Source organism: Sinohyriopsis cumingii, chromosome 5, assembly GCF_028554795.1.
Source record: "Sinohyriopsis cumingii isolate HCF-2022 chromosome 5, ASM2855479v2, whole genome shotgun sequence".
In the NCBI taxonomy this organism is placed as follows: Eukaryota; Metazoa; Mollusca; class Bivalvia; order Unionida; family Unionidae; genus Sinohyriopsis; species Sinohyriopsis cumingii.
In genome coordinates, this window is record NC_142965.1 from 138,127,781 (window position 1) to 138,140,185 (window position 12,405).

Consider the following 12,405-nt stretch of genomic DNA (forward strand, 5'->3'; position numbering starts at 1 on the left):
AGTCATATCCTCGTTAATCTGACACTAACAACAGTATCCTTCAATCACTATTCAAGTACTTTACCTTGTCTAAAATCATAGCCATCGTGATTAGTAAAATAATTCTGTCTTTATTACAGAAAATGTGATGGTCAAGTAGAGAAGATAGCACAACTCGAATCTACAATATCGGAATTCGAGAAACTAGTCGAGGAACTGAAGAAGGAGAAACATACACTCTTCACCAGGTTGTTTCCATTATTTACTGTAGATAGAATATCCATGAAGATCACTATACAGAACACATGCTGATAAGACAAAATATTGGTTAATTATTAATTTCACTTCCTGTTTTCAATCAATGAAAAAATTCGCTTCGGGCCTATGTGGTTAGAGCGTCTGCCTTAGGTGTGGGAGCTCGAGGCCAAGTCATGCTAAAGACATCTAAAAATAGTACTAGCATGCCTCGCGTGGCGCTCAGCATTAGTGTTAGGACTGGTCGGCCTTGTGTCAGGATAATATGACTGGGTGGGACATAATGTCACACGTCTGCGGCATAATGGCCCAATGATAGACATGACTACAGACTGCCACTTACCAATCCGGTGACCCAGTGGTTAGAGCGTCTGCCTCGGAAGCGGGAGGTCGTGGGTTCGAACCCCGGCCGAGTCATAATAAAGACTTACAAAAATGGTACTAACAGCTGCTTCGTTAGGCATTGAGCATTAAGGATAGTGGTAGGACTTGTCGGCCAGGTGTCAGGATAATGTGAATGGGTGGGACATCATGTTACATGTCTGCGGCATGATGCCCCGGTGCTATACATCACTATAAACTGTCACACTACAGACATCGTAGCGATGTGACTGAAAAATTATTAAAGCTAAGTTAAAAATCCTAATCACAAACATCACATAGATTGCCGCACTGCAGACATTGCAGCGACAAACGATCACACATAATCTCAATGAGAAAGACATATGCCGATAAATGACAAATCTTTAAGCCAAATTAATGCGGTACATAAACGGTGGCATTGTAGTTTCCAGATATTAAATAGATGTATATTATCAGCTTTGTGTTTGACTCTATTTAGCATAAAAGGCTTAATTAAAGCTTATTTCGGGACAACAAAGGTAAAACAAAGATGAGTAGAAAACACAAATAAATACGTGTGAGCATGTTGTTAAAATAAAATTGACGTAAGTATGTCAGTCATTATCATAGACGTTATAAATGAAAAAATAATTAGCGTTATTTCAAACCTATTTTGTATAAACAAGACTTATTTTGCTTGAGTATATATTTCTGCAATTAGATCTAATTTGTATACTTGAAATGGTGTGGAAAATATAACTGAAAAGATGGCTTTGTACTATTATTTTTCTGTCTCTCTTTCTGTTTCCGTCTGTCGCTCTGTCCCTATCTACATATATATCTAAACAGCGCTCACAGTTGTAAATAAATGTTGTTCTGATATTCCAGGCTCAGTCAGATAAGCTCTGTCCAGCTTACGGACGGTAATCCTAACATTGCGGACCTCAGTGACCCCAATCGTCCAGACAAGCTGACAGAACAATTTTCAGAACTATACGACAACCAATGGACAGAGAGTTTCCAAGTGTTGTGTGAACGCCTAGGCCTCTCGGATGAGGACGCGATACAGGTCTTGCTGAAGATAATTTTGGTAAAAATATAAATATAATTCCTAAACGTTGCTCTCACACGAACTCTCTGTTGTAATGGATGCTTGAATGTAAACACAAATATTAAGTTAGAAATAAGAGAGATATATAGATCAGTTTGTGTATCGAATTAACCCATTCCAGCTGTTGAATAGTCAACGTGCACACATGATGTAGAAAATGTTTATATTTATCTTTAACCCTTCTGGCATTGATTCCAATATTTGCTAGGAGGTAATGATCTACCTTTCTTACTTAACGTTGAAGGTTTATTTCAAAAAAGTGAAATCTCGGTTTTGGTTATCGTAGCTAGCCAAAGGCCATCGATCCACTTTGTTCCGCATCAATCCGTGGCATTGAAAACTAGCTGAAATGGTATTTACAACCGCTCTCTGAGTGGAAGCAGCTGAAATAAACTTTTCTAGTTAGATCCTTGGTTCCATTTAAATTGTTCGGAGTAATATTAATGTCCTCTCTGCACAAGAACACAAGAACGTACGTTTCCCAAATTGAAACATTTGAAGGAACTTTTAAGCCAATATCTGTGGAAACCGCTTTATTGAATCCCTTGGAGATCACATAATGAACAAAATCCTTGCATTTTCTCAAGTGTATCTTTGTTTCTGTTTAGCTGCCTATCTCTCTCTCTCTCTCTCTCTCTCTCTTCAATGGGTATTTTGCTTTCACACGCAAATTAAAACGACAAAGGCAACGTGTTAGGAACGCTTTGTTTTGTAACTAAACTTCCGAAATAAGAGGATTCACGCAATAGAAATAAATAAGTTAATACCTATATATATATATATATATATATATATATATATATATATATATATATATATATATATATATATATATATATATATTACATTGTGTTTCAGACGGTGTACGATTTATGTAGACAACAAGTGGAATACCAAAATAAGAAGCTAGAGAAAGCTTTATCTTCGTTCACCGGAGTGGAGGTAGGTGTAAAATTAAAAGAGGTTTGAAATTTAAACAATCATTAGTTTCCTTGCTATATTTCGAGTTAATTGAAACACTTATTAATGTGTTTTGTGGAATTATTCATTAGACAAACTTGAAATGTAATTATTCGTTCCGAGAAGTAAAGATTAATTATTATAAGTCATGAAATGAAACATTTGACACGTGTATCAATTTGTTTGTAAATATTTTTAGCTAGTTCTAATTTCCGAAATGCTATTATGGTACAAATGGCAAACATTGTGATTGTGTCGAATTTAGTGCACATATAACATTTTACAAACAATCCCTAATATATCTATATGCTCAGACTTGAAATCAAATTTTTCTGAGTTTGTAATCTTTATAACAAAAACAACTAGTAATTTCACAGTGAAACAGTCCTTACTTTTATGACCATTATTAATAGTTAAATACGGCATTCTTTGTTTATATCCTCTGGTAGATTAAAGCCTAACTTTCGTTCTACTTCAACTTTTGTTCATATTTACGGAAAGAATACAATTAACTTGTATCATTATGTTGGAACTTCTGCTCCTATTTTTGATCAAAAATGTATAGAAATGCAATAATTTCTAGGTCGTAGATCAAGCAAGCGAATCAGTCATTCAGGAGTCATTGCATAATCTACGAAGTGTTAGAGCCAAGAATTATGCACCTGCCATGGACGTTGTTAAAAGAGTAAGTGAATAGAGTCCTACGTAAGTGATTATTTCATTTGAAGTATTTTGCACATATATATTTTTTCTTCGTTTACTTGGAACCTAAAGTTGTAAGTCCTTTTATGTCATATTACTAATAACCGTAATTGCTTCATTTTCTACCTAGTAACAGGTGTTATGATTCGAAATGGATGCAACAATGGTTGCTTGTTTCGATGTGACATCTGAATCTGCAACCTTAAAATATCGGTAGAAAATTTTAAGATAGCTGACTTTAACACAGCCAGGATTATACATAGATTTATATATAGTACTGTTCAAACTTTCCCTAGTGGAAAGCCAACACTAAGACCTAGCAAACATGCTAATTTTAGAAAACCGCAAAATTGGCCACAGCAAATATAAAACTATATTGTAGAAATACCAGTATGCGACATGGATTTGAAACATACTAGTATTAATGTATACCTTCTTTTTTTGCAGCAAATAGGAGATTCCTTGCAAAGCAGTGTTGGTTCCGACGTGTACATTGCTTGTCAAGATTACATTGCTGAGTGCATTAAAGTTTGCTGGCTGATGTGCGTCAAATTACCGTCGATGTACATTTCAGCAAAAACAGAGGAAGTTTTCAACCATGATCTATACACAAGTTATACAAAATCTGGAACCAAAGTGTCTTACGTGGTTTGGCCTACTTTGTTTCAATATGAAAATGGTCCAGTAATGAAAAAGGGAGTAGCGCAAGGAACCAACTTAGACTAAACTTTTATGAGAGAGAGAGAGAGAGAGAGAGAGAGAGAGAGAGAGAGAATGATTGGTTTTCCTACTTCAATACAGGATATATTCAAGGTTTGATTCAACAAACTGAAATATTTTACTAGCTGGAAAAACCGTGACCCGAGATCCCATGATCGAATCTATGTACGGACGAATCAAAATATTCTTCATCCTGTATAATACTATTCTTTCTCAGTAACTAATTTCACTCTATATTATCACACATCCTCATGTCGGATGCAGGACAGGCACTTCCTATTCTGTTTCAAGTATATTTGAATCTATCGATTTTAACGTTTAAATGTCTTGATTTATGTCATAGAAATCTTACGTGAATGTAGATAAGCTAGTTTAATTTCTAGGTTCGCATGCTAGCGTCATATCAGCGGCTACGTTCCATTCTTTCTTGTGTATGTGTACATACTCTGAGGAAATGGACACCCTCGGACCCAGGTTTGAATCTAAGTCGGGGCGATATTCATCCTCTCTATCTCTCTATATACAGGTTTTCGTTTTAAAATGTTTAAGACGCTGCTTTTTATTGGTACCGTTTGGCTATTGTAGTGCTGAGATGCCTTTAAATGCAAATAGATCTACACGTACATACTAAATTTCAATTCCTAAGATATCGTGGTTTTTGATCATACTGTCATGTTTCTATAGTTACTTTATGCGGAACAAGACTAAACTGAGTCTATCTTTTTCTCAGGAAAACAAAATTAGTAATTTTGTCAAGGTACTTTCCGACAAACAAAACTAGCTTGTATTTGAAAAATTCCAAGTTTGATCCACTGATTCGTGTTAATTTTTTTATATAGTTGGTCTTAAGTAGTTTTGTGATCAATTCAAGTCGAAGTGATTAGTAATATAAAATGAAAATGCTTAAACGATGTCACCAGACAACTTAAATTTTCAGCGTTACGCCAATGGATTTCATGTAAATTAGATTTATTCTTTTCATGACCTTGTCAGACTATTGAAATTAATATAGAAACAGTAAAGTCTTTGACAACTAACCAATGCATTGTATCTCCATTTAGTTAAATGAGATTTTTTGAAATTTGTTCTAACATAAATAATATTTGATATAACCCATTTCAACATTTTTCACTTTGCCCTACGCCGTAGCCATTGAGAGGCCTCCAGGTGTGAACTGAAACGAGACAACGTGTCATATAACCTCTTTAAATGCGTGCAGCTTTGAACAAAACAGAGATATACTGCATTTCTTGTAAAACATGTAAGCTCTATAAAAGACAGCAGAGGAACCAATTCGGTTTGAGATAAATTCTATTCATATCTGAGGTTATTTTAACATGAATGGTTCCTTTATGTTAATTTCATCTTTTCCACTTGATTCCTAAGTTTCCATGATACTATATAGCACACAACACAACACAATAGTCATAGTAAGTATACTCAGGGGAAGCAAATTCATTCTGGAGAAAGATATCACGTTTTTACAATGCGTCACAGACAAACGGTGAGTGATGAATGGAAGAAAAACAAAACACACACACACACACACACACACACACACACATCCATTATAGGATATACTTTTTCTTCCGTCATTAACCATTGTGACGGGCCTATCTTCCTGTACGAAGAAGGTCAGTCACTGGATAATGTGACGCGAATTGTACAACATTGTCCACTGTATACAATGCACTCTGAACTACTCGCCTTTGCTAATGATAAAATTTCTCAAACTTGTGTATTCAAATTACGAAGGAGTACCTTTGTAAAGGGCTCTATAAGAAGGGTAACGAATGCGTGTACCCTCGAAATTCCTATTTCATGAAAACACGGGGGCAACGGATGAGGACGCCCGAGCTAACGAATATGGTGCAACACTATTTAAAACTATGTACCCTTAGATTATATCTTTAACTGTAATGACGTGTCCTTTCCGTATTTTATTGTTGTTTCTTGCTTTGTTGGCAGTTTATACGCGCCAGTTTCGGTACTGGTCTGTGTGAGAAGATAGTAATAGCATAACAGGAAGTAATGTAAACACCAACATACGTTGGATCGTGCTTTGTGATAGGATCATTTGCCGCATCTCTCTCTCTCTCTCTCTTGCCTAAGGACGATAAAGAGTATACCTGTACATGTCTGACACGACTCATCATATCCAACCACCTGTGTAAAGAATGTTTTTCTTTACCATATTTCCTACTGTGTGCGTTCTTTGATAGTAAGAAAGACTGCATAATATATGTAAACAGACCTGTGAATTTGTACCTGACATCCGTTGTTTTGTCAAGGTCATGTACATTTGCATACACCAATATGAATAATTTGTTTCGTGAACTTAAAAAATGTTATTGATAATCGTCTTTCAGCACTCTTAGCTGTCAAATATACAGATACAAATTAGACATACTACCCGTTAACAGCTTTGTTTTCACCAAGACATGCATGCATGTTTCCATTAAAACTGGCATAAACTCATCAATGGATTCACTAAATATGACTGCATGGAATTCATGACGGAAATTAACTCGTTGTCGTTTTGCTATTTCGTTACGAATTGACGTCTCAAAATTTACAACACATGGCTTTAATTGAATGTTTTGGTCAACGATTTAATTACGTACCAGTATATTTTTGTGTCGCGACAATTTATGTCCTGTTCTCATTCTAAGATAACATGACTTTCTTTCATTCCATAACAACCACACACAGCCATACACATCACTGTAAGTTAGATTTTGTAATATCTTGAGTTTTCTAATAATATTGAGTTTTTAGCTGATGACAATAAAGTAAAGAAATTAACTAGACTCTTTCTTCCAATCAGGTGTTTATTGTAATATTTTCAATTGTAATAAAAATTATATTCTTTGAGTCATACATAGTAAGATTTCTCTCTCTCTCTCTCTCTCTCTCTCTCTCTCTCTCTCTTTGTTTTCTCTGGAAAATATACAAACATACACACGTACAAACATACACTACAACGTTTAGGTCCAATTACATTTTTCGAAGAGATCCACAATAAATGATACAAAAACACTGCATGTCGTTTTTGGGGAGGCGTTATCAGGACATAAATCTACTTATTCATTAGTTAAATACACCAGTATGAAATCGTGGTAAATATATATTTCCTGACGATTGATCCTTTATATTCAAAAACTTCTTTTAAGTCAACGAATATAAATATTATCCTTGATTTGCATACTAGTAGTGAAGTGGGGCACGATAGCCTCACGTAGACTTATATGTTTAAAACAGGCCCCGGCACTATAGCCTCAAAATGTATAGCCTCACGTAGACTTCTATGTTAAAATCAGGTCCCGGCACTATAGCCTCAAGGGGAACTGAACATGGGGACTACTGGGTCTGTTTACGGACAAGGGAAAGCGGAGTTTGTATAGCGTCTGAAGTCACGGTAGGGGAGATTGGTAACAATGTTGCAACCAGGGAAGGTGACGTCACAGTACTGAGCAAAGAGCGGGTGTACAGATATAGCACAGACAATAGACAAACACATATACAACATTTTAAAGAAAATTGAGGCAAGAAAGCAATTCTTGTCGATGGATATGAGTGGCCCTGAAAAGGGCCTTTGGCTGCTTCTGTTTCTTCTTCTTCTATTTTCTCCACTTCTTACACCATCTTCTAACTTTTCCAAATATTCCTTACTTCTTCTTCCTTCGTCTTCTTCTTCTCTTCATTCTCTGGCATCCAGTCAAGGTGGCCAATGGCTCTGAATGTCTCCTGGACCTTTTTCCAGTTGTTGTTGAGTCTCTCAAACTCTTCTTTTTCTTTATGTTGTCTCTTTTCTTTCTTTCCTGTAACCATCTTTCTTTTATCTTCTTGGCTTCTTCTCTCAAACATTTCTCATCAGTTCGTCTGCTTTCTTTATCTGGTCTACTCCCCATTTTACGAAAGACCACTCTGTCCATTGCATTATATCTTCCAAGAAACACCTTACTCTCATGTCAATATCTATAGCTTCTTTCAAGTTACCCACTTTCACATACGGAAGTTGAAGGAAGCCTCTTAACTTTTTGACTACCTCCTCTATAATTCTCTGGGCAAGATCCCTGGCTACTTGGAGACTGGTCACTTGACTTGTGACACAATCCTTCGTAACTGTATGTTTCCATTCCTTCTCTAGCCTTTTCACTACTTAGGTTACATCCATCATCCAATACCAAGAGTTCTTTAGCCTGTTAAAAAGCTCTATGCTCATCTTCTTTGCTTATTCCGTATAATGGCGCGAACGACGAATGTTTGAGTTTTTATTTGTCAAACACGGACGTGAAGGAAAACATCTACTATTATCTACTATCCACACATAGGCGAGGAACCAAAAAACTAACCAAAATATACAATCGACATACGCCAAGAAGCAAAATCAAACCCAAAATATACTATCCACACACGTCAAGAAGCAAAAATTAAACCGAAATATACTATCCACACACGTGAAGAAGCAATTAAAGAACCATACATTTACTATCCACACACGCGAAGAAGCGAAACTAACCACCAATCTACTATCCACACACGCGAAGAAACAAAACCAAACCCAAAATATACTATCCACACACGCTAAGAAGCAAAAACAAACCCACAATATACTATCCACACACGCGAAGAAGCAAAAACAAACCCATAATATACTATCCACACACGCGAAGAAGCAAAAAAAAAAAAACAAAAAACAAAACAAACAAACAACCAAGCAACACAAATATACTATCCACACAAGGAAAGGTGCCATAACTAATCAAAAATTTACTGTCCACTACCGCGAAGAAGCAAACACATAACCAAAATATACTATCCACACACGGGAAGGAGCAAATCAAAACCCAGATATACTACCCACACAAGCGAAAAAGCAATCATCAAACCACAAGTATACCATCCACATAGAAGGGAAGGTGAAAAACCTCACACTCTATTATCCACACAAACATACCTGAGCGCTTACAAATCCCACAATCCCCAATAATCTACTATCCACACAAACTTACGTGAGCGCTTACAAACCCCAATAATCTACTATTCACACAAATGTACTTGAGCTCGTACACACACACACACACACACACACACACAATTACATTAGTAAACGAGTAAGTGTTTATATTCACACTATTCCACACTTATACAAATTGGCAAATTGAATAGTGTCTCTTTTCTAGAGTTTTGGTTATCCCTGAAAAGGGCTGTTGTTTGTAACTTCAGATGAACCTGGCTAATGATGACATCTCCCAGGTCTAGCAACGCAGACACATTGACTCCTCCAACCGTTATCCCAACTGATACGTGTGGCTGGGATCGCAGAGGAGGGATGTTCCTGCCTTCTATGCCACACCAGTGGATGACGAATTTGTGGTACTGCTACAGGTTGTGGTACTGCTGTTAGTGGTTGCTGTGGTTATTGTGGCTGTGGCTGTTGTGCTTGTGCTACCTGTGGAGGCGTCCTCGCCACAGGTTTGAATTCGCTTGTTTGCCTCATGATCAGGTGAGCAAAAATTGTTATTTTCTTTCCCTCCTCTTCTTTTTGTTATCTCTCTTCCTACTCCTTCTCTATCACTCTCTTTCTCTTCAATTGCCTCCATGGCCAGCTCATCCAACAGGCGTCGGGCGTACTCCAGGTGCAACTGAAGGTCCAGACTCCTCGCTAGTGTGCTGCTCATTTTTTTTGTTCTTCACGAATCAACAGGGGTAGCCAGACAATCAATCAATCAATTAAAGGATTTAAGTCGCCTTCGCAACTAGTGCTTTCGCGACTGGTTAAATCTCGAAGGTCGAGATTTTCAATTGATCGGGACTTCACGAATGCAGCCACTACAGTCCCGCTTTTATGTGCGAATGTTGCACTTTTTAATTCATGAACATGTCCGGCCGAGGAAATGAGACAAGGGGCTCGCGGGACTCAAAACCAGTTGTACTAGTGGACAGAAATCTATTCCAATGGTGTGTAAGTCACTCGTGTAATTTTCCTAATCCCTTGAGTTGTGTAATTTCATTACTATTTTTAATTAAAGTTGGAATTTGGTGTACACGGTGTACTTTTGATTTTCCGAAATGTTGACAATCAGCTGGGTATCAGGCACCCTATACATATTTGGGTCACGCAGTGTTTACTTTCGGTTTTCATTTTGTTGGTGGTATACAAAGGATCGAGTTAGGGTTGTGAGTATAGAGCTTGTATCGAAAGAGGTCTTCAAAAGCCGAAGGAAGAACCTCATGTAAATTGGCAATTTGAAAGTCGATGTCCGTTTTCTTCTTTACTCCTTCTTCATTCTGTGATACCCTCTTTCTTTCTTCTTCGTGCTGTTGTAGTGTTTTGCTATTTTGCTAGAGTTTGCTGTTCTATTTCGACTCGATTTCCATTGCCTTAGATCTTGATTTTGAGACTGGTCTTTTATCGCCACGATTCTTTGTTTAATAACTACATTGAATTTAGAAGGTATATTGTGCCCCTTTTTGTTGTATAAATTAGTATGTTTGGTAACGCGCGGACTTAAAATGAAACACTCCCTCACTTTTGTACTGAGAATCACTAATTTAAATTTTGACTAGTTACGGAGACGAAGGGCTTATAGTCACACTTTCTGACAAAGATAAAAAAATAATGTGTTTATAGACGCACTTCTGTTTTTATCTAACTGACTAACATACCATTGGCAATTAAATGAGTATTTAGTTTCTAGACTATTGGGTAGCCCTGAAAAGAGCTGTCTTTTTTTTGTGGACGAGGAGCTATGGCAATCTTTTTTGAACTAAGATTGCGACCTCGTCTGGCGACAAGCTTTCCCACAGGATAGGGTCTGCTTCTTCGTAAAGAGAAGGAGAACTCTTTGTTGTGACACGGCAGTCGACAAAACCTCTGCCAGGTCCTTGCTGCTGCTGCTCTCTCTGTTGCTTCTGAAGTCTGTATTTCTCCGTCCATTCTTCTTTCTCCTTCTTAATTTCCTCTCCGAAGAGCTCTTCTATCAGGTCTTCAGTTACTTTCAACATTCTGACATAGTATCAGACTTGTTATGACACGATGCAGATTCAAGAAAGCTTCATTCAACTTGGCTAATCTTGAGCACATCTTCATGGGAGGATCAGTCGACAATGGATATTCGTACTGGAGATTGACCCGCTTTTATGGTTCAAGCGCGGACACGATCGAAAACATCCATACACGGTTTTGTGTCGGAACGCTCAAATAGTTTGATTTGAGGGATAGAGATAAGTCAAAGAGCATGGTTCATGATACAAATGGCAAACAAATGACAGATTCATTTTTTTTCCTTCAAAACACAAATTTTTATTCTAATAACTAACAATTAACAATCAACAGCTAACAAATTAACAATTCAGTTCAACAATAAACATTTGTTTTCAATTAACCATCTATTTTGGACAAGGTTGACAACGTTGTGAACTGAAGTTAGACTTCCACTGTTGGATGTCATAGGGCCATTGATGTACACTACGTTTCCTAGCAAGAGACAAAAGATAACCATAATGGTCACAAAACTATTTATTTACTTTCTCATCGTTTCTAGAAGAATGACGATCAAAATAAGCCACTAAATGTTGTTAATAATATCCAAGACTGCGTTGATGAAGAAAATGCACACAATATTGTCCACACACCATATAATCTGTAATTTCACATTACTGAATCGTGTTGTCGGAGCATTTCTTCTCATAAAGTCAATGATGTCGTCTTCCAAAGGGGGCAACCCATACAAATCAAAATACTCCACACAACCAATACTGGAAAAGTAGACGGCTACCCAGTGGGTTCCTGGGAGATGACATTCGTCCGTATTGATAACATAAGCTTGATGGTCTTGAGGTTTGCGATCAGGTAGTTCATCCTTATCACACACGACAGGATTCTAAGAAGCAGTGTACGAACTGTGGTTCAAAAGGTAATAACGTTCTCAGGTATCTATTTTTTGTGTTGTTTTCTTTTTCTGGTTTTGTTCTTCACAGGTGATGATAAGTGACCAATTCAAACCGGACGTTTTGCCAGAATTTGTCTGACAAGTAAATGGCTATTAGCTCCGACTTCGTACCCTGGGTCAAGAGAGTTTCGATGAGACGAATCTCCAGAGTAGTTAATTGAGGACAAGAATGTTCACATAGGTCTTTATACCACTGATGAAACACCGCTTCTTTCGAGATGAAACCCCAAGTTTTGTCAAGATACACGTTCAATTTTTCTTCTTGACTCAGCATCGGACATTTATCGTGTTGAAGCTAACTGGGATGATCATTTTGACATCCATAGCAATCTTCCTTTATCAATTCCTTAATTGTTTCTGCCAGGTGTTTGGGAAAAC

The 12,405-nt window shown here is 37.2% G+C and overlaps 1 protein-coding gene across 3 annotated transcripts in view; it reads left to right on the forward strand.

The window, feature by feature from the left end:
* Positions 1–6,874, forward strand: part of LOC149800344 (uncharacterized) — a 14,145-nt gene extending 7,271 nt beyond the window's left edge. For all 3 annotated transcript variants that reach the window (XM_089959955.1, XM_089959953.1, XM_089959954.1), the window contains exons 5-9: positions 120–227; positions 1,465–1,666; positions 2,546–2,629; positions 3,231–3,332; positions 3,797–6,874. In XM_089959955.1, the coding sequence (XP_089816081.1) occupies positions 120–227; positions 1,465–1,666; positions 2,546–2,629; positions 3,231–3,332; positions 3,797–4,075 (775 nt within the window). In that variant the 3' untranslated portion in view covers positions 4,076–6,874. The remainder of the gene's footprint in view (positions 1–119; positions 228–1,464; positions 1,667–2,545; positions 2,630–3,230; positions 3,333–3,796) is intronic.
* Positions 6,875–12,405: the final 5,531 nt, after the last annotated feature.